The 21,352-nt window shown below is 52.8% G+C and overlaps 1 protein-coding gene across 1 annotated transcript in view; it reads right to left on the bottom strand.

Moving 5' to 3' along the window:
* RASGEF1A (RasGEF domain family member 1A) overlaps positions 1-21,352 on the bottom strand; it is a 36,833-nt gene that overhangs the window by 6,272 nt on the left and 9,209 nt on the right. Inside the window, exons 2-3 of the mRNA XM_005906266.3 lie at positions 2,812-3,012; positions 386-508 (exon numbers count right to left, since the gene is read on the bottom strand). Of these exons, the coding sequence (XP_005906328.1) occupies positions 386-508; positions 2,812-3,012 (324 nt within the window). The remainder of the gene's footprint in view (positions 1-385; positions 509-2,811; positions 3,013-21,352) is intronic.

Below are 21,352 nucleotides of genomic sequence, written 5' to 3'. Positions count from 1 at the left end.
ACCCTATCTGAGTCACTGCAAACTCCAGCCTGAGGGTGCCGCGCCCTACCCTCCTTAGCAGGGGCAGTGACCCAGAAGGTGACCCAGCCTTCTCCACCAGCTGTAGCCGGACTCTCCCTCTGGAGCAGGAGAGCCATCCACTGTGGTCCTCCACCGGGAGGGGCGTGGGCACCCACCAGCGACAGTCCCTTCAGCACCCTGGGAGTGTGCTCCACGTGCGCCCCTGCAGACCCCCAGGGAGCCCAACTCCAGCGATGCCAGGAGGCCAGACAAGCAGACTTGCCCCCAACAGGAAGGGGCCCTGGCCAGCTCAGCCAGGCCCCATCCTGAGCCAGCTTCTTGCCCAAGCGCGAGCAAGTTGGGCACGGTCAGGAGCTTGCTTTACCTTCTCGGACCCAGCCTCCAGCTGCTGCCTCTGCTCCACGCAGAGCTGCCCCACGCGGGCCAGCAGGTCATGAGGGGGGATGAAGACCCGGGAGCTCAGGAGAAACGTGAAGATGTACGTCCTCTGAAGACAGAGATGGAGAGAGTGACGAGGGAGTCAGGCCCGGTGTGGCCCCCAGGGGTGGCGCGGCCGACCCTGCCCCCTGGCCCAGCCACCCCCCAGACCCAGCATCAGCTGCGTAGCTCAGCTCACCTTGAATGCCCTTCCTCCTCCTCACTGCTCCCCAATCCTGCCCACCAGGCACGGCACAGATGAAACCCCGCTTGGTAGCGGCTCTCCACCACCTCCCCTGACGAGCTCAGTTCCCAGTGCTCTTACTCTGCTGGGAGGCTCCCCTACCCACTGCCCGACCCCACGCTGGGAACTAAATCCGAAAGTACATGTTGGGGGGACCCTCCGGGCCTGGGTGGGCCTGCTGCCCAGGCCACAGTGCTCCCTGGGCCAGGCGCCAAGCTTGCTCTGTGCCAGATGCTCAGTGGCCAGTGAGGCAGGGCCTGGGTGGTGGGGGGTACATGGGGGTCTCATCTGTGGGGCAGGGCAGGCTCTCCTTGGCCCCAGGATCCCACATCAGAAACTGCTGCAAGCCCCCGTCACCAGTCAGCTGCGGGCCTCGCCCCCACCTGCCACACCAGGACCCCCCAGTCCCACGTCCATGTCCTTGTCACCAGGCTTGGTGCAGGCTGCGGGGTGCTCATGGTCTGAGAGGCAGCAGGACCCAGGGCTCTCAGAAGCTTTTGTCTGATGTGGACTCTGCCAGGCCCCTGCCTGCAGACAGGTAGGACTTGGGGGTGGGGAGGCTGCTTGGGGCTCTCCCGGGGACTCTAGTCAGACAGTAATCCACCCCAACCTGGTTGCTGCAGGCTGAGGGGCCCGGGAGCCTCCGCCCCAGCTCTAGGCCCAAAGAAGCAGGTCTCCCTTGCTCCAGCCTAACGCCAGCCGGGCCGTGTGTGCTGGGTGTGCAGCTCCTGGAACCAGGCTCCACCCTCAGGCCCTCATGGTCCCCACACAGCCTTCAGAGGCCACCGGGAGAGGCGGGTTTCCCTGGAGTAGCAGGGGATCCTCTACCAGCACCCTCCCCCTGCCCCCACCACCTCCACTCCCGACAACTCCAAACTGCCCACTTCCTGTCCCCAGGTTGTGCAGCACACAGACACTGGGGTCCCAGCTGGTCAGCGTGAGACCCTCAAGGACCCCTTGGAAGCAGAAGGCTTTGAATGTGAAAAAAGGCGCCTGGCGGCCACATCTGAGAACTCTTAGCCAAGGGCAGAGGAGAGCCCAGAGCAGGAGCTGGCGTCTCCGAGGGGTCTGCAGGGCAGGGGCGTGAGAGGGCAGGGAGCCCAGGTGCTCACCAGAGGGACCCCATTCTGCCACCACCCACCTTTTGCTCTCCCCTGGTGCTCAGGCTGGGACCCTGGAGCACAGTGTTTTGGGGACAACACAGGAGGAGCTGGCTGAAGAGGCTCCTCTGGGACAGGCTGAGAGGGGAGCCTCCCCCCACGTGGACACAAGGCCACTGTGGCACAGACCAGCACGGGGCTTGGAGGTCCCTGCCCCTGGGGGCTGTAGCCCCGCTCCGGGCTTCTTCACGGCCTAGGGTCCCCTCTTCCTGGCTCTGCCGCCGGGAACCTCGGCTGCCATGCCTGCACCCCTAACAGCAGCCCTGGCCGGGCCCCTAGAGGACGGGGGGTGGATGGATGGACAGACAGAGGTGTGGATAGAACCCCGGGAAGGAGGGAGGCGGCCTGACAGGTGACGGTGGGCCAGGAAGCCGGGAAGCCCAGCTGGAGGGCGGAGGGGGCGGCTGCTCCCCACTCTCCCTTGCAGCCCCGTGTGTGACGCGGCCCCCAGGATGGAGGGGCGCCTGGAGAGGGAGCCAGGAGCAAGCCCACTCCACCATGAGTGGTCACTACCGGCAGAAGGGAAGCCACACACGACAGGGGACACTCTCACGCTTCCAAGAACATGCCAACGTCATCTGGAGTGACGGGGAGGCCTGGGGCCGCCCTGTCTGCATGGGCAGGTGCCCTGGGGTCTGTAGGCTGCGGGAGTGGAAGTCATTCTGAAGCATGGCGGCTCGGGAACAAAGTCAGCTTCCCAGCTCAGAGACAGGCCCCATGCTGGCTGGACCCTCCCCGGAACCCCGCGGCACCGGCCTGCCCCTGAGCCTCTTCTTCTCCCCCAGGGCCACCTCCTACTCGCCTGGGCGCAGCAGGGGCAGAGATGGGCGGGGCGGGGGAGCAGGGGAGGGGAGGGCAGGGCTCCGGGCTGCCCTGCGCCGCCCCCGCGGCTCCGTCCACTCTGACCCGGCCTCCCTCCCCGGCCCGGCCTCCCTCCGTGGCCGTCCCCGCCGGGCAACAGGCACTCACGTCAGGGTAATAGTCCACTGTGGGGACCAGGTGCTCCATCAGGGCCTCCAGGGACCCCGAGATGAGACGTCCATCTTGGAAGATGAGGTCCCCAGAGCCGCCGGCCCCACCGCCTCGCTCCCCCATGCCGGGCTGCCCCTGTCCACTACAGCTGGGCCCGAGGATGCTGGAGAAGACCACGGACGTCTGGGGCATAGTTTCCTGGGAGGAAAGAATGGGGCGGTCAGACATCAAAGCCTCCTCCGCCCTGAGGGCCAGCCGCCGGGAGGGCCTGAGCCCCAGCACGGCCGGGAGGGGGTCATCAGATGTCAGCGCAGGCAGAGAACAGGCTCCTCAGCGGCCCTGAAGCCACCGATCAAGGTGTCTGATAAACATTTCCTCAGCATCTGCTCTGTGCATACCAGGCCTCATTCCAGAGACCTGGACACAGAGCGCTCTGCCTCCTGGGGTTCCGTCCCAGCAGAAAAGACAAACCATGGGGAAGAAGTAAAAACAGCACCAGGGGAACACCAAGTGTGTAGGGGTGGCCACGGCAGCCGCAGGGAGGCGGCCCTGAGGCAGACAGAGCGTGAGCTGTGCGGCTTCCGGCATAGAAGAGGGATGTTCCAGGTACAAGGCACAGCCGGTGCCGAGGTCCTGAGGCCAGGGCACGGGAGGGGATCAGCAGGAGAGTAGTCTGGGGAGTGACCAGCCTGACCGTACACACTGGCGGCCCAGGGTACAGCCAGTGAGTGACCCAGGAGGCGTGGGCGCTCCGGGCACAGGAGTGACCTGACTGGGGGGGAGGATCACTGTGGCCGCCGTGTGGAGACCAGCAAGGGAGAGATCTGAAAACCAACTGGTCTGGGCTTTGCCATAACAAAACCCTGGAAGAGATGGCTCAGGTCAGGTGACAGAGGAGTGGGGCAGGGTCGGCTCTGGACACTGGGATGGCTGGTCTTTGACCTGAGCCACTGACCGGCATGGGGGAGGGCTCTGAGGGTGGGGTCTGGGGAAAGACCTGGAACTTGCTTTGGACTCGCTGGATCTGAAATGACTGTTAGACGTGGGTGTTGGGCAGCAGTCTGGGGTTCAGTGTGACAGGTTGAGGGTCCCCCCTCGCACGGCAGCCAGGCTCTGCTGGAGGTTCTCCTGAGGCCTGGGACACTCTGCAGCCCTCTGTGCCTCAGTTTCCTCTCTGCCCAGGCAGCCGATTCCGCGGTGTCAGCGGGTACACACCTGCCAGCCCGAGGCTCGGGAGCCAGCGCCTGAGGGTACACTTTCCTTCCTACTTCCTGGACAGGTGGAGGGGGCCTACCCCACCCGCTGGGCTAGTCCCCCCAGGCAGGACAGGGAGACTGAAGCAGGGGTGGAGGAGCTGGCCCTTCCTGCCTCTGCGGGGACTGTAGCCAGGTCTCACCCTCTCGGGTCACCAGCAGGCAGGGGCTACCACCCCACGCCCAGCTCCCCAGGCAGCCACACTGATCTCTCCAAGCCCTGGGAAGCAGAAAGAGCCCCCAGGGCCAACCTGCCAGGGACGACGCCTTCAACCGGACCTGGTCTGCTCTCTCATTGGGACCAGGGCCAGCCCTGGAGCCCTTCCGGCCTCAGCTTCCCCACTGTGCAGAGCAAACAGCAGCCACAATTACTTTACTGCCACAAAGGACCCCTCCAAAGGCTTTACCAGCAGCACCCGCTCCCGCCCCACAGCACATAAGCCGAGCCTCACACCAGGGTGAAAGGGGCCCTGGGTCAAACGACACTGGCTTCCCTGCCAAACGCCTGGAGGTCACCTTAGAATTCGCAGAACACCCTTTGAGATGAGGGCAAGTGCTCAAGGGAAGTCCCCGGGGCCAAGGCCAGGACAGTGCCAAGCCTGTCCCCCCAGGCTCCGTGCCGCCCTTGCTCCATGGGTTCAGACTCACAGCACACTCCCATGCAACCCATTGTTTAACAGTGCAACCCATGTTAAAATGAACATTCCCAGGCCACACTGGGTCAAAAATTTGGGTTGGGTCTTCTTTACCACTCAAGTCAAATAATCACTGACTCGGACAAACTCTTCATCTTTCAGATAATGAATGAGAGGCTCCACAAGAAGGAACTCAACTGAGGAAACCCTAGGATTTCCAAGTCCAGCCTAGGTGCCACCACCTCTAGGAAGCTCCCCTGGGTTAATCCCTGGACTGCCGACCCACAAGGCGAGAAGTGCCCACCCACCTCAACGTCTTCCTGTCTGGCTGGAGCCTGGCCCGTAGCCACACTCAGGAATCATTTGGGGGAGGAAACAGTGGACGCCCTAGTGGCTGCTCTGCTGCTGTCACTAGCTCCGGAGGGGACCTGGACCCCAGAGCTTCAGCTGAGGGGCCATCGCTGTGGGGTGACTTTCCCACGATCACACAGTTCTGGGTTCAAAAGGTGACCTGAGACTGGTAACTGTGGTCAGCTGGACATCCTGACCCCAAGCTTCTCAGTCATCAGAGATGGTGTTTTTGGAGCCCCAGGCCCCTCACCTGTGGAGGGAGTAGGCTGCTCTGGTCAGGAGGTGCTATGGAGGGAGCACGCTGATACCCTCTGCTAACTTGCACAGTCCCCACCCGATGCCCACAGGGCAAGGCCACCTGCAGGGACACCTGCCCCGGGGCTAGGAGGTCAGGAGCCAGTAGGAAACCAGCCTGGGGACTCAGCACCCCCAGCCTTGCCACCCATAAGGGGATGGACGAGTCCAGCAGGAGGCCACGGGGCGACTTCTACTCTGGGCACCAGCCCACCACTCCCTGGGAGCCTCAGCACTCACTGTCTCCCTTGACAGCTGAGGGGCAGACGCTCAGGGTGGAGTCACCTACCCAGGGGTGGGGCCCTCATCCACGTGTCCTGGACTCATCATGCTGCTCCTACCCCAAGGCTCCCCACCTGTGTGAGGGTCTCTGTTCCCCCAGAGACTGTGTCCCAACACCTGCCTATGCACAGCCCAGGAGGTCATGGGAATGAGCAGCTGGGTGAGGCCCATCCCTCCAGCTTGGGGTGGTGACCCCTCTCACAGTGGTGACCCCACCACTGGACTCACCAGGTGCATAAGACCCCATATCAGTCATTAAATGACATCAGCAGATGTGACCGTGACACGCACATCAATGCACAGAGGACATCCAGCCACCCCTGGCCATGCTCATCACAGAGATTACTGCAAGGGAGCAGAGGAGGGAGAGGACTCGCTTTCCATTCTACACATTTGTCAACTATCTGACAACATTTCTAAATGGCACATCTATCTTGTCATCTTTTAAATAACTTTTCTTTTTTAGTGCAAAGAAGCTGAGTTTTGAAATCAGCACTTTTTATAAAGGCAAAATAGGCTTCCCAGGTGGGGCTAGTGGTAAAGAATCCGCCTGCCAATGTGGGAGATGTAAGAGACTTGGGTTCCATCCCTGGGTGGGGAAGATCCCCTGAAGAAGGACATGGTGACCCACTCCAGTATTCTTGCCTGGAGAATCCCATGAACAGAGGAGCCTGGCAGACTACAGTCCATGGGGTCATAAAGAGCTGGACACGACTGAAAAGACTTAGCATGCATGCGTAAAGGCACGATAAACAGGTGCTGGCTCTGCAGACAGAAGCATGGCCACCATCCAGCAAGTCACCTGTGAGGTGGGCTTCGAGGTAGAGGCCCAAAACCTCTCGGGGGATTGGGAGAGCCCACAGGGGACTCCTCCAGCCTGTCCCCTACCCTAGGACCCAGCCTGGGGCCAGATCTCCCTGACCACAAGCCTCCTCCCCCTCCTCTGTACACTGAGCCCTGTGGATCCTGACGACCGCCCCCCAGAGTCCTTCCTTACTGGCCCCTGCCCAGTCCCCAGTAGAACCCATCCCTGCCTGGTCATAAGCACTTTGGGGAGGGTCTCCAGGCTCAGTGCCAAGTGGGAGGAGACAGGTTCCCTGACTGGATCTTCCAGGACAGGAGTTTAGATCCTGGGTTTGAATCCCAGCTCTGCAACAGGCCAGGTCCTTGCTCCTAGACGAATCTAACCAGCCTTGATTTCCTCAGCTGTCAAATGGAGATGATGGCAGGACCACCCCTGTTGAGACCTCTGCCTGGCATCTCTGCTGGCCATCCCAGCCCGCTCTGTGGTCCCTCCTGCTCCTACACGTGAGGCCCTCCTCTCAGTTCCAGCAAGAGCCACACACCTGTGTGTCCATCGCCCCTGACTGGACCTCTTCTCAGGCAGGAGCCACTCAGAGCAGAGCACCAGGAAATCTGGGCTCCTGTCTCAGGAGGGAACTCACAGCACGAGCAATTGCAATCAGGAGTACTGTAGCTATTAGGAGGGGCTCCTGCTCCTGCTGGACTGAGCACGTGTCCCCATATTGGTCACTGTGTCCGTCCCCTCCTGCCTGGATGGGTGAGGGTGCTCCGGGGCAGCCTTGGGAGCAGATGCCTGCAAGGGGTCCACATGCAGAGGTGGGGCTGAAACCACTGAGCCCCAAGGGCTGTGCAAGAGAGGAAGAGCTGAAATCTCTCCTTATGCGAACTACAGATTTACATCCCCACAACCTGCTTTGTAAACTCAGTGCCTCCGGAACATCTGAACAGACACGCAGTGCTCCCACGTTGGAGATGAGTCTACCTTTAGTACCTGTGGCCTCGTGGGCTGCACACCCGGGGGCTGGGCCAGGCCAGAGTCTGAGCTGTCCCCACAAGCAGGTCTAAGTGTATGACACCACAGCCTCAGGCCCTAGGGGGAATCTGATGAAAACAACGCCTGAGAGACACCAGGGCCAACTGCCGGTGCACACAGGGTTAAGGTGGGGCCGAGAGGAGTAGGGGCTTCCCTGGTGGCTCAGTGGTAAAGAACCCGCCTGCCAATGCAGGCAGACGTGAGAGACTCGAGTTAGACGCCTGGGTCTTGCCATGGAGGAGGGCGTGGCAACCCACTCCAGTATTCTTGCCTGGAGAATCCCGTGGACAGAGGAGCCTGCCAGCCTACAGACTATGAGGTCGCAAAGAGTTGGACACGACTGAAGCGACTAAGCACGCACACATGCAAGAGAGGAGTACCAACTACAGTGTAATGCGAGAGCTCACATCATGGGTCAGAGGGCACAACAGAGCGTGCTCATGGGTGAACTGCTCCAGGGAACCGATACTCAGTGACTTCTCTCCCAGTGGGCGTGTTCCAACCCTCCCTACTTCACACAAAAGATCAGAAACACAGCTAAGAAACAGATCAACAACAGATCCAGGGGCTTCTACAGCAACAGTTGGGGAGGAGACCCCACCCTCACAGGGCAGTGATAGCCACAGCAAGGGGAGGCCCTGCTCAGCACCCAGGGCAGGGTCTGGTCACCACCACATCAGTCACATGTCTCATCAAGTGCGTCACGGCCAGCATACACGAGGAAAGAGGTGGCAGACATCCAAACTAAAAAGAGCCCTCGCACCAAAATATTAAACCCACATAGGGATGATCCTTCCTAAACACATCCCACCAAGACAGTCTGAGGGTCTGGCACTGGGAAGACCCCCCCAGAGCATTGAGCCCTGAAGGCCAGCAGGGCTTGAGTAACAAGAGCTCCATGGGGGTGGGGGAAACAGATTCCACTCTTGGAGGCCACATACAAGGTCTTATGTACACCAAGACCAAAGCAGTACCTCCACAAGAACCTGGGCAAGACACACTTAGGGATCTTGGACACTCTTCTGGGGAGGCAGAGGTCAGGGACCTGACCTTGCCAACAGCCTGCAGGCTCCAGCGCTGGAACGCCTCAGGCCAAACAACCAGCAAGACAGGAGCACAGCGCCACCTGCTGCCTGAGGTCATACTGAGCTCGAAGCCATCTCAAAACACCACTTATTAACACACCCCTGCCCATCAGAGGGACAAGACCCAGCTCCAAGAGGGAAGGCACCAGGCTCCCATCAGGAAACGGGCACAAGCCCCAGTACCAACCTCATCCACCAGGGGGCAGACACTAGAAGCAAGAGAAACTACTATCTTGCAGCCTGCAGAAAGGGGACCACAAACAGAAAGTAAGACAAAATGAGATGACAAAGAAATACGGTGCAGATGAAGGAGCAAGACAGAAAACCCCACAAGGACAACTAAATGAAGAGGAAATAGGCAAACTACCTGGAAAAGAATTCAGAGAAATGACAGTAAAAATGATGCAAAATCTCAACAGCAACGAAAAAAGAATGCAAGCACAGACTGAGAAATTACAAGAAATGTTTGACAAAGAGAAGATTTAAAGAACAACAAAAAAAACCAGATAAACAACACAATAACTGAAATGAAAAATACATAACAAGGAATCAATAGCAGAATAACTGAAGCAGAAGAATGAGTAAGTTAGCTGGAAGTCAAGAGTGGCAGAAATAACTTCCATGGAAAAGGAATGAAAAGAACTGAGGACAGTCTCAGAGACCTCTGGGACAACATTAAACACACCAACATTTACATTAGATGGATCCCAGAAGAAGACAAAGATAAAGGGCCTGAGAAAATATTTGAAGAGATTAAAAAAACTTCCCTAACATGGGAAAGGAAACAGTCACCCAAGTCCAGGAAGTGTAGAGAGTCCCATACAGGATAAAACCAAGGAGGAACGTGCTGAAACACACAGTAATCAAACTGACAAAAATTAAATACAAAGAAAAAAATATTAAAAGCAAAAAAGGAAAAGCAACAGATAGCATACAAGGGAATCCCCATAAGGTTATCAGCTGGTTTCTTAGCAGAAACTCTGCAGGCCAAAAGGGAGTAACACGACATATTTAAAGTGATGAAAGGGGAAAACCTACAACCAAGAATACTCTACCCAGCAAGGCTCTCACTCAGATTCAACAGAAAATCAAAAGCTTTACAGACAAGCAAAATCTAAGAGAATTCAGTGCCATCAAACAGCTTTACAATAAATGCTAAAGGAACTTCTCTCGGTGGGAAATGCAAACCAAAAAAACTATAATAGATATACACACAAAAAAGAAAAAGCAACCCAAACACCACACTAAAAATGGTTACCGAATCACAAAAGAGGAGAACAAAAGAGGAAGGGAAGAAAAAAAACTTAAAAAAAAAAACAAATCCAAAACAATTAAGAAATCATACATATCAATAATTACCTTATATATAAATGGAATAATACAGATCAAGAATCATACATATCAATAATTACCTTAAATATAAATGGATTAAATGCTCCAACCAAAAGACACAGATTGGCTAAATGGATACAAACACAAGATCACTATATATGCTGTCTACAAGAGACCCACTTCAGATCTAGGGACACATACAGACAGAAAATGAGAGAATGGAAAAAGATATTCCATGCAAAGTGAAATCAAAAGAATACTGGAGTAGCAATACTCATATCAGACAAAGTAGACTTTAATTAAACGACTATTAGAGGTTTCCCTGATGAGTCAGTGGTAAAGAATCCACCTGCCAATGCAGGAGATGTGGGTTTGATACCTGGGCCAGAAAGATCCCAAATGCCACAGAGCAACTAAGTCCATGTGCCACAACCACTCGGTCTGTGCTCTGGAGCCCAGGAACCGCAACTACTGAGCCCATGAGACACATCTATCAAAGCTTGCACGCCCTATAGGCCGTGCTCCACAAAAAGAGAAGCCACTGCAATGACAGGCCCTTGCACTGTATCTAGAGAGTAGCCCCCACTCGCCACAACTAGAGAAAAGCCTGCAGAGCAATGAAGACAGCGATGCCAAAGATAAACAAATAAATATTACAAGAGACAAAGAAGGACACTACATAATGATCAAGAGATCAAAGAAAAAGATATAACAATTGTAAATATATAATACCCAACATAGGAGCACTTCAATATATAATGTAAATGCTAACAGCCATAAAAGAGGAAATCAACAGTAACACACCAATAATGGGGGGGGCTTTAACATCCCACTTAAACCAATGGACAGATCATCAAGACATAAAATCAATAAGGAAAGAAGTCTTAAATGACACATTAGACAAGATGGACTTCATTGAAATTTATAGGGCATTCCATCTGAAAGAAGCAGAATACACTTTCTCCTCAAGTGCACATGGAACATTCTCCAGGAGAGATCACTTCTTGGGCCACAAATCAAGCCTAGGTAAATTTAAGAAAATTGAAATAATATCACGCATCTTTTCCGACCACAAAACTATGAGATTAGAAATAAATTGCAGGAAAGAAATAGTAAAAACACACAAACATGTTGAGGCTAAACAACATGTTAGTAAACAACCAATGGATCACCGAAAAAATCAAAGAGGAAATCAAAAACACCAAGAAACATATGACAACAAAAACATGATGATCCAAATATTATGCAGTTCTAAGAGGGAAGTTTACAGTGATACAATCTTACCTCACAAAACAAGAAAAATCTCAAATAAACCACCTAACCTTACATCTAAAGCAACAAGAGAAAGAACAAACAAAACCCAAAGTTAGTAGAAGGAAAGACATCATAAAGATCAGAGCAGAAATAAATGAAATAGAGATGAAGAAAGCAATCGAAAAGATCAATGAAGTTAAAAAAAAAAAAACTGGTTCTGTGAAAACATAAACAAAACTAATAAATCTTTAGCCAGATTCATCAAGAAAGAAAGGGAAAGGGCTGAAATCAATAAGATATGAAAAAAGAGAAGTTAAAGTGGACACCACAGAAATACAAAGAGATCATAAGAGACAACTACAAACAACTATATGCCAATAAAAAGAAAAATCTAGAAGAAATGGACAAATTCTAGGAAAGGTACAACCATCAAAGACTGAATCAGGAATAAACAGAAATTATGTACAGACCAATCACAAGTACTAAAATTGAAAGTGATTAAAAAACTTTCAAACAAAAGTCCAGGACAAGATGGCTTCACAGGTGAATTCTATCAAATATTTAGAGAAGAGTTAAAACCTATCTTTCTGAAACTCTTCCCCAAAATCAAAGAGGATAAAACATTCCCAAGCTCACTCTATAAGGCCAACATCACCTTAATACCAAAAACAAAGATACCACAAAAAAAGAAAATTACAGGCCAATATCACTGATGAACACAGACACAAAAATCCTCAACAAAATACTAGCAAACCAAATCCAACAACACATTAAAAGGACCATACACCATGATCAAGTGGGATTTATCCCAGGGATGCAAGGATTCTTCAATATATACAAATCAATCAATGTGATAACACAATTAACAAACTGAGGAATAAAAACCATATGATCATCTCAATAGATGCAGAAAAGGCTTTTGACAAAATTCAACACCCATTTATGACAAAAATTCCAGAAACTGGGCACAGAAGGAACCCTCCTCAACATAAAAAAGATATACAGCAAGCCACAGCTAACAACATTCCCAACTGTGAAAAACTGAAAGCATTTCCTCTAAGATCAGGAATAAGACAAGGATGTTCACTCTCAGCATTTTTATTCAACACAGTTTTTGAAGTTCTAGTCATGGCAATCAGAAAAAAAAAAAAAAAGGAAACCAATTGGAAAAGAAGTAAAACTGTCAATGTTTGCAGATGACATGATACTATACATAGAAAATCCTAAAGACATTACCAGAAAACTGCTAGAGTTCATCAGTGAATTTGGTAAAGTTGCAGGATACAAAATTAACACACAGAAATATCTTGCATTCCTATATAGCAACAATGAAAGATCAGAAAGAGAAATTAAGAAAACAATCCCATTTACCACTGCATCCGAAAGAATAAAATGTCTAGGAATAAACCTACCTAAGGGGGCAAAAGAACCGTACTCAGAAAACTATAAGATGCTGATGAAAGAAGTCAAAGATGATACAAACAGATGGAGAGATATCCATGTTCTTGGATTAGAAGAATCAATATTGTGAAAATGAGACTACTACCCAAAGCAATCCACAGATTCAATGCAATCCCTATCAAATTACCAATGGAATTTTTCACATAATTAGAACAAAAACATTACAATTTGTAAGGAAACACAGTTCAGTTCAGTTGAAACACAAACGACCCCAAATAGCCAAAGAAATCTTGAAAAAGAAAAACAGAGCTGAGGAATTAGGCTCCCTGACTTCAGACTATATTACAAAGCTACATTAATCAAAACAGTATGGTACTGGTACAGAAACAGAAATATAAATCAATGGAACAGGATAGACAGTCCAGAGATAAACCCACATACCTATGGTCAACTAATGTATGACAAAGGAGGCAAGGGAATACAAAGAAGCCAAGACAGTCTCTTCAGTAAGTAGTGCTGGGAAAACTAGATAACTGCATGTAAAAGAATGAAATTAGAACACTCTCTAACATGAAACACAAAAATAAACTCAAAATAGATTACAGACCTAAATATAAGACCAGATACTATAAAACTCTTTGAGAAAAACATAGGCAGGACACTCTTTCACATAAATAGCAACAAAATCTTTTTGGATCCACCTCCTAGAGTAATGAAAATAAAAACAAAAATAAATAAATGGGAACTGATAAAACTTAAAAGCTTTTGCACAGCAAAGGAAACCATAAACAAAACGAAAAAACAATCCACAGAATGGGAGACAATATCTGTGTACAAAGCTACCAACAAGGGATCAATCTCCAAAATACACAAACAGCTCATGCAGCTCAATAACAAAAAATAACTCAATCGGAAAGTGGCCAGAAGATCTAAATAGACATTTCCCCCAAAGAAGCCATATAGATGGCCAAAAAGCACATGAAAAGATGCTCAACATCACTAATTATTAGAGAAATGAAAATCAAAACTACAGTGAGGTATCACCTCACACCAATCAGAATGGCCATCATCAAAAGTGCTGGAGAGGGGAACTGCTGGTGTGGGATACGGAGGAACAGAGAGCTCCCCTGGCTGCCAATTTCAATGACCCCTGCTGGTAGAACCTGATAGGAAACCAGCTGTCCAGAATGGTAATTGGCAAAGCCTAGTCACCAAACTCAGTGGAAATTTGGGTTTGGAGCTGGAAAACCAACAGACACAGGAGGTAAAAAAGAAGAAGAAAGAAAAAAAAAAAAAGTGCTGGAGAGGATGTGGAGAAAAGGGAGCCCTCCCACACTGTTGATGGAAATGTAAACTGGTGCAACCATTATGTAGAACAGTATGGAGGTTCCCTAAAACAACCAGATGCAGATCGACTATAGGACATACATTCAGAGAAAACCGTAATTCAAAAAGACACATGTATCCCAGTGTTCACTGCAGCACTATTTACAATAGCCAAGACATGAAAGCAAACTAAATGCCCACTGGCAGAGGAACAGATAAAGAAGATGTGGTGTGTGTACACACAATGGAATATAATTCAGCCATAAGAACAGATGAATTAATGCCATTTGCAACCACATAGAGATTGTCATACTGAGTGAAGTCAGAGACAGACAAATACTATGTATCAGTCATATTAGTGTAATCTTTAAAAATGGTACAAGTGGTAAAGAAGAAAATAACAGATGTAGAAAACAAACTTATGGCTACCAGCGGGGGGAGGAAAGGGAGGGATAAATCGGGAGGTTGGGACTGACATGTACATACTCGGAGTGGGTTGCCATGCCCTCCTCTACGGGATCTTCCTGACACAGGGACCAAACCAGCCTCTCTTACATCTCCTGTATTGGCAAGCGGGTCTTTATCACCAGTGCTTCCTGGGAAGCCCTATATACACATACTATATGTAAAACAGATAACTAATAAGGATGTACTATATAGCACAGAGAACTCAGCTCAATACTAAGTGATGATCTATACGGGAAAAGAATCTTAAAAAAAGAGTGGATATAGGTATATGTATAACTGATTCACTTTGCTGTACAGCAGAAACTAATACAACCTTGTAAATCAACTATACTCCAATAAGTTTTTTTTTAATGAAATAACAGTAGCTAAAACTCTGAGTACTTTGTATGCGTCACCAGTGACACTATTGCCAGAGTTGAATCATCTCATTCATCCTCACAATAACCCCAAGGGAGCAAACGCCACTCTCTGCATGCTGCCAATGAGGACAAGGCACAGAGAGGCCAAGTAACTGTCCAGGGTCACACAGCAGATAATCCGAGGAAGCAGATACAGTGAGGGCTTCAGAGCTGCCACTGACAAGTCTGATAAACCTTCAGTAGGTGGTGATGATGAAGGCATGGAGGTGTTGGAAGACACAGAGAAGAGTTCAAGATGGGAGCGATTGCAACAGGGCCAGGATGGCAGCAAAGGTGGTCAGGCAGGCCTGCGTCTGTGCCCGGATCAGCCACTTGTGGCTTTATCAGGACCCTCAACCTCTAGGAGCCTTAATGACCTCATCTGTAAATGGGCATGGGGAACACTATTTCAGAGGTATGCTGGGAGGATGGAATGTGCTCACTTGGGTAAAGCACTGCACACTAGAACACGGTACCACCTCCCACCTGAGGAACAAACTCCCACACATGTTCCTACTCTATGCCCCACACAGGCCATTCTAGCCACACAGGCCCCCGGGGAGTCAGACCCTGCAGGGATGCTCTAAAACAAATGCAAAGCTGGAGCCGCAGGGTCAGCACCACCAAGAACTTGTCGGTGGCAGCAGTGCACCTTCCCCTGAGTCAGAACTCACTGCTCTCTGAAGTTTCAGATCCTCTCCTTTAGAAAGCTTTTCTGCTCCTAGTGTGGGCTTTCCTGGTAACTCAGTGGTAAAGAATCCACCTGCCAATCAGGAGACTCAGGTTCAATCCCTGGGTCGGGAAGATCCCTTGGATAAGGAAATGGCAACCCACTCCAGTATTCTTGCCTGGAGAATTCCATGGACAGAGCAGTCTGGTAGGCTATAGTCCATGGGGTTGCAAGAGGCCAACACAAGTTGGCAACTAAACAGCAGCAGCTGCTGCACCTGGTGTGGCCCAACCCACAGCGCCACCACCTGGCTGATCACTGAAATGCAGGGCACTGAGTCCCAGCCCAGGCCTGCCAGGTCATGACCGCACTTTCCCTGGATGTGTTTGTCCGTTTCAAAGTTTTAGCCTCCAAGTGATGAGACCAGCTTCACCTAGGTCAGTGCCTCTGGTGGCTGCATAACAATCACCTGGAGAATTTAGAAAACCGCTTTGCCCAGCTTCCACCGCAACAATTCCAACTGGTGGGGGTACAGCCTGGGCACTGGTGTTTTTCAAGGCTTTCCAGGTGAAAAGGCAAAGTAACAAGTACACAGAGCCTCTCTCCTGCCTCCGCTGCGCCTGCCTACAGCCAGACCTGCTTCAAAGCTGCAGACTCAGACACTGGTGGAGCTCTCTGGAAGCCTCCAGAGGCCAGAACGAGGGAGGGGGAAGACGGGGCTAGGGTTGGGGGGACAATGATGGAGCTCCCAGGGGACCTGCACCTCTGGCCCAAGTCAGCTGGTACTGGTCTGGACAAGGCAGCAGGCCTTTTAAGGGCAGTGGGAGACGGACTTGCACTGCCTCCTCTGACTCCTTACAGCTCTTCCTCTGTTCTGGCAGGAAGGCCAGCACCTTCTAATTATAGATGCAATCAACTCAGTCAGGCCGATGAAAGTGATTCACTGGTTCTCGGAAGCCTGGCCCTCAAGTTTCCCACCTCTCGCATAGGCGCAGGTGGGCATGAGGGCAGGCCCAGGAGCAGGGGGGAGCGGGCACTCCTGCCAGCTTGGGAGCGAACTGGCACTGAGTGCAGCGCCAGCTGTCGTGTGTCAGCACTTGTCTGTCTCACACATGCGTTTACCCGGCTCTCCAGGGGCACTATGGAGGAAGAGGGTCCTCCCTGGAACTGGGCCCAGAGTCCTGTGGCCAAGCCTCAGAGGGTGCCAGGTGCCTCTGCATGCGCAGAGCAGCACCGTGGGTGCCGAGGGTGGGCCGGGAGCAGGCAGGGAGGTCTGGTCAGGCAAAGGCTGAGCCTGAGGGGCCCTCTGCTACTGCCTGGATACCCTGCCACCAGCAGTGTCTAGCAGGCTGGCTGTAGGTCAGGAGGGCCGGGTAGGCCAAGCAAGGAGGCACAAGGGCTTCCTGTGGCTGTACTGTTGCCTTGCCCTCTTTCCACCCCTCCTGGGCTGCCCCACTGCCTGACCGCAGGCTGTCCTGGCCCTCCAGAGCCAGACACCAGCTACCCCTACACCATGGTCCAGCCCAGCCCCCGGCCTCCTAGAAACTACATTCCGTTAGCACTCCCTGCCTGCACCCTCACCTGTGACCTCCACACACATACCTGCTGAGTCCTCTCCTGCGGTTTCAATACTGGGAGCCAGTGAGAGAGTCCAGGCTGGAGTCAGGAGACACGGTCTCCACACCATAGGGAAACCTCTGAGCCGCTCTGAACCTCAGTTTCCTCGGCTGTAAAATGGGCCGTAGAGTTTCTTGCGCCTCCTCCCTCGCTGGGTAGGGATGAAGGCTAGATGAGAAAACATGTCCCTGGGAGTGGTACCTGGGCCGTTGTGTGCCACTTGCATCTGTGCCTTGCCTCGGTGGCACCCAGCACCGCCCGCCACCACTCCTGACCTGCAGCCTCACAGCCATCAGCAGGACAGAGCAGCAGCGGAGGGATGAGCAGCACCGAGAGCAGAGATGCTCTTGTCACCTGGAGGCTTCAACTTTCAAAGGCACAAGCACGTCCAGGTCAAGTGCAGGCATGACCCGGCGGGCCTGGGCTGGGACTCAACGCCCTGCATTTCAGTGACCAGCCAGGTGGTGGCACTGAGGGCACCACTGGGTGCCGAGGGTGGGCTGGGAGCTGGCAGGGAGACCCTGTGGCTCCCCGCCGTCCCCCCGCCCCCCCGGGGTGTGGGTGTGCGCATGCGCACAACCAGCCGAACGCAGGGAGCCAGGTGAAAACCCCAGGCAGACTCAGATCACAGGCTTCACAGGGCCTCCAAAGACTGCGGTAAGGCGGACCATCAGAACTCAGCGCCGTTATCTGGCTGCTCTCCCTCCTCCCTCCTGTGTCCCAGGGCCAGCTCCCCAGTAAAGTGCTCGCACCTTAGCCTTGCCTCCATCTTTAGGGAGGCCGAGTTCAGAGAAGGGCAGCCATTCTTCTGGTTTCCACACACACCCCTGCCCCCACCCCCCACATCTGAATGAGACCCAGCGGCTCTTAAGTGCCCCGAGGGTCAGGGCTTAGGAGCCGACACCCTTCGACCTGGGTCCAGGCCTCCCTCCAGATGTTGGTTTGGGGCAAGTTACTCCATCTGTGTGAGCCCTGGCCGTGTTTGTCAGACAAGATACTGGTCCCCGAACTTCCTGGTGTGGATGTATTGCGGGGGGAGAACCACAAGGAGCCTGTCTTCAGCCTAGAACAAGAGCTCACACACTAGGGGTGTCATTGTTCAGAAAGTAAACGCTGTCCCCTAGGTACTGCTCAGCCAGGCCAAGGACTCTGTGAACACGGGATCCTTCCCACAGGGTATAAGCAGGAGCTCATCCCTGGGTCAGAAAGATCCCCTGGAGTAGGAAATGGCAACCCGTTCCAGAATTCTTGCCTGAAAAAATCCCAGGGACAGAGGACCGTGGCGGGCTACCGTCCAGGGGGTCACAAAGAATCGGATGCAAGTGCACACACAGCACACTGCGTCCATGTAACTCAGGTCGAAGGCCCATTTTAGGGACTCAGCCAAAAAGCTTAGCTTCAGAGTACGTGCAGCTGCCCTGCACACACGCGCACACACACACGCGTGCACACCTTCTAAGAAACACAGTGCACCAAAGTATCAAGGACATAGAAACTGCTGGCCTGAGGGCCAGGGGGTGAGGGAGGCACAGTCGGGGAGTAAGAGGAGACCTCGGGCAGCCCCTGTGCTGTGAGAGATACCGGCAAAGGTGGGAAAAAAGGGGTTTTAGGACTCTTCCGCCGAAGATTAGGAACGAAATTTTCTTTTGCAACGTCTTCAAGAGACTTTAGCTAGAGATCTGGGGGCCACTCACTGCTATATGCCTTCTAATGTGGCCCTAGTACAGGGGAGTCCATGCCTCCTCATTAGGCAGTGAAATCAGGAGGAGGGTATCTGCTGCTGGCCACATGCATGCAAAAACCAGACACCCACATGTGCACATGTATACAGCTTTTGTGACCTGAGGCACAGTCCTTCCACTCACAAACTCCAGCTATGCCCAAGAGGGCCTTCAGAGACCCTGCACCTCTGGGAGCCGCAGCTGTGACAGAGGCCCAGGGCTGCTGGCCTTACTAAGATGGCCAGAGCCCGCTCCGTGTACCCGGATGAGCCCATGGCTTATGTACTCCTTCGCACATCCTCACATCCTCCACTCGCAACCTCTTCCAGGCCTGGCTAAAGGCCTTTCCCAAGTGCTTTTCCTGCTTCTGGTATGAGAGACCCAACAAGGCCTTGGGGGGAGGCCTAACCCTGCCCAGTGGTCTCGTAAAAGACTTCCACAGCTGAAGCTATCACAAACGATTTACTTAAACATACTTGGGTAAAGAATGTAAGTGACACTGACTCTAGACAAAAATCCAATTACTGCAGCATCCATGTGCAGGGTTGTGCATGCTCCTGACTGTCTGGGGCAACGTTGCACACCCTCCTGGAGGTGTTCCCACACCTGAGGTCTGCTCCTGCCTCACTTCTTGCCTCCCAGCCCTGGGAGGCGATGGTCCCTGCCCAGGAGCAGGGCCTGTGGGGCACTAGTCAGCCCCCTGGCTCGATCCCCCAAGCTCTGGGCAGGAAGGTAGGGTGGAAGGGCCGGGCAGGAAGGTGGGGTGGGAAGGCAGGGCAGGAAGGCGGGGTGGGAGGGAAGGGACTTGGGGCAGGAGGTGGGGCAGGAGGGGGGGCAGAGACCTCAACCTTCAGGAGCCACTGGGGAGGGACCCCACCTGTGGGCTCTCAGGGGTCCTCCAGCCTCCTGGCCTCTGATGCCCAGTTACCTGTTCCTAAGAGCAACTCTGCTCTCAGGATGCATCCCAGGAAAGGGAAGGCACTGCCCAATGGGCATGCATGGCCCCCACCCCAGGGGGATCTGCATGTCACCCATTTCTCAGCCCCAGAGGGAGGAGAGTCAGAGGGTGGCTCCAGGAATAACTGTCCACTGGCTCTGCCCAGCTAAGAGGGAGGTCAACAGCCCAGGAAGGGGACAGACTCCTATGCAGCTGGACAGAACAATGTCAGGCCTCCATTCAGCTCTGAAGGGGAGGAGCTGTCTAGGCCAGGTTCCCAGGGTACAGTCAGAATATAGGGCTCCTTTCAATCCTGGAGTCTGCAGTTCTGGAAGTTTCTAAATGGAGAAGCAGGGATAAGCTTTCTTTGATTATACATATTCTATATATTCTTCTATATATTCTTTTTAATTTACTTTTGTGTGTGTGTGGCCGTGCCACACATGGGATCTTAGTTCCCCGACCAGGGATTGAACCCATGCCCCCTGCAGTAGAAGTGTAGCATTTTAACCACTGGACCACCAGGGAAGTCCTAACCTTTTGTACTTGAGATGTTTATCACTGGGAGTTGGGAGCCCAGACAGGTGCTGGGTGTGTCATCTCATCCAGTGCAATTCCCCCAACCCACAGAGGGCAGTGTGGAGATGCTCATTTCTTAGATGAGGGTGCCAAGTGCGCAGGACTTGTACAAGGCTGCCCAGGCAGGTGGCGGTGAGTAGGTGTGCCCAGGCCTGCCTGCCCCACTTCCCTGCTCCATCTGGAGACTGTCATTCCAGCTTGTCATTGTGCCTGGCCAGGGTTTGACCCTCTGAGCATCAGATGAACACTGAGGCCCTCGCCCTGAGCACACGGATAAGTGCACCTTCCCACGACCTTCTGCATAAAATTTCAGGGACTGACGGGCTCCCGGAAGCTCATCCATGGATGCCAAGTTAAGCATCCCAGCTTCCTGGAAAACGGGGACAAAAATGGCCCTGAGGGCCCATCTTGCATGAGCCCCCAGGGAGCTGCTGGGAGGTGGAGGAGGGGCACCACAGCCCCCCGCCTCTGCCAGGCTTTGCAAGGGGTGCTTTTTTGGAGGCAGCACATGGGCTTCTATTTTTTAACCTACTCAACAAAATGGAGACTATTTTTAGCTCAGCAAGCTGCAGGGCATCACAATTAGCAACTGAAAATTACACATCTTGCCAGTCTCCCCTCTGTTGACTGGAGGAGAGCGAGAGCAAGTGCTCCTGGGGGTAAACTGGGTGCCAGCCCTGGCCCCCCACCCTGGAGGACCACTCAACCAAGAGGGCAACCTTTGGCAGAGATTTCAGAATGAGTGTATACGTGGGGCTGTCTCTGGTTTCATCCCAGTTCCAGAAAAACCCAGGCTTGGTGGGAGCAGGGCAGTAGCCCCATCAGCACTCAGAAGCCACAGTTAGGGAAAGATCCATGCTGGCTGCTTGGCCTAGGGACTTCTGCTGGGATCCTCGGGGCAGCTGAGGCTGGGCCTCCTACATCTGCAAAATGGAGCCCTTCACCCTTCTAGGGCTCACTGTCTGGTTCTCTGATGTCATTTGTGCTGGAGATGGGTAAGAGATGGGTGTTCCACAGAGCCCTCACTCCTTGACCAACTGACCATTCACTCGTTCATTCATTCATTCACAAGTGTTACCAAGGACCCGCCCACACCTT

Source organism: Bos mutus, chromosome 28, assembly GCF_027580195.1.
Source record: "Bos mutus isolate GX-2022 chromosome 28, NWIPB_WYAK_1.1, whole genome shotgun sequence".
NCBI classification, from domain to species: Eukaryota; Metazoa; Chordata; class Mammalia; order Artiodactyla; family Bovidae; genus Bos; species Bos mutus.
The sequence above is the reverse complement of the archived record's forward strand: the minus strand, read 5'-3'. Positions and strand labels throughout refer to the sequence as shown.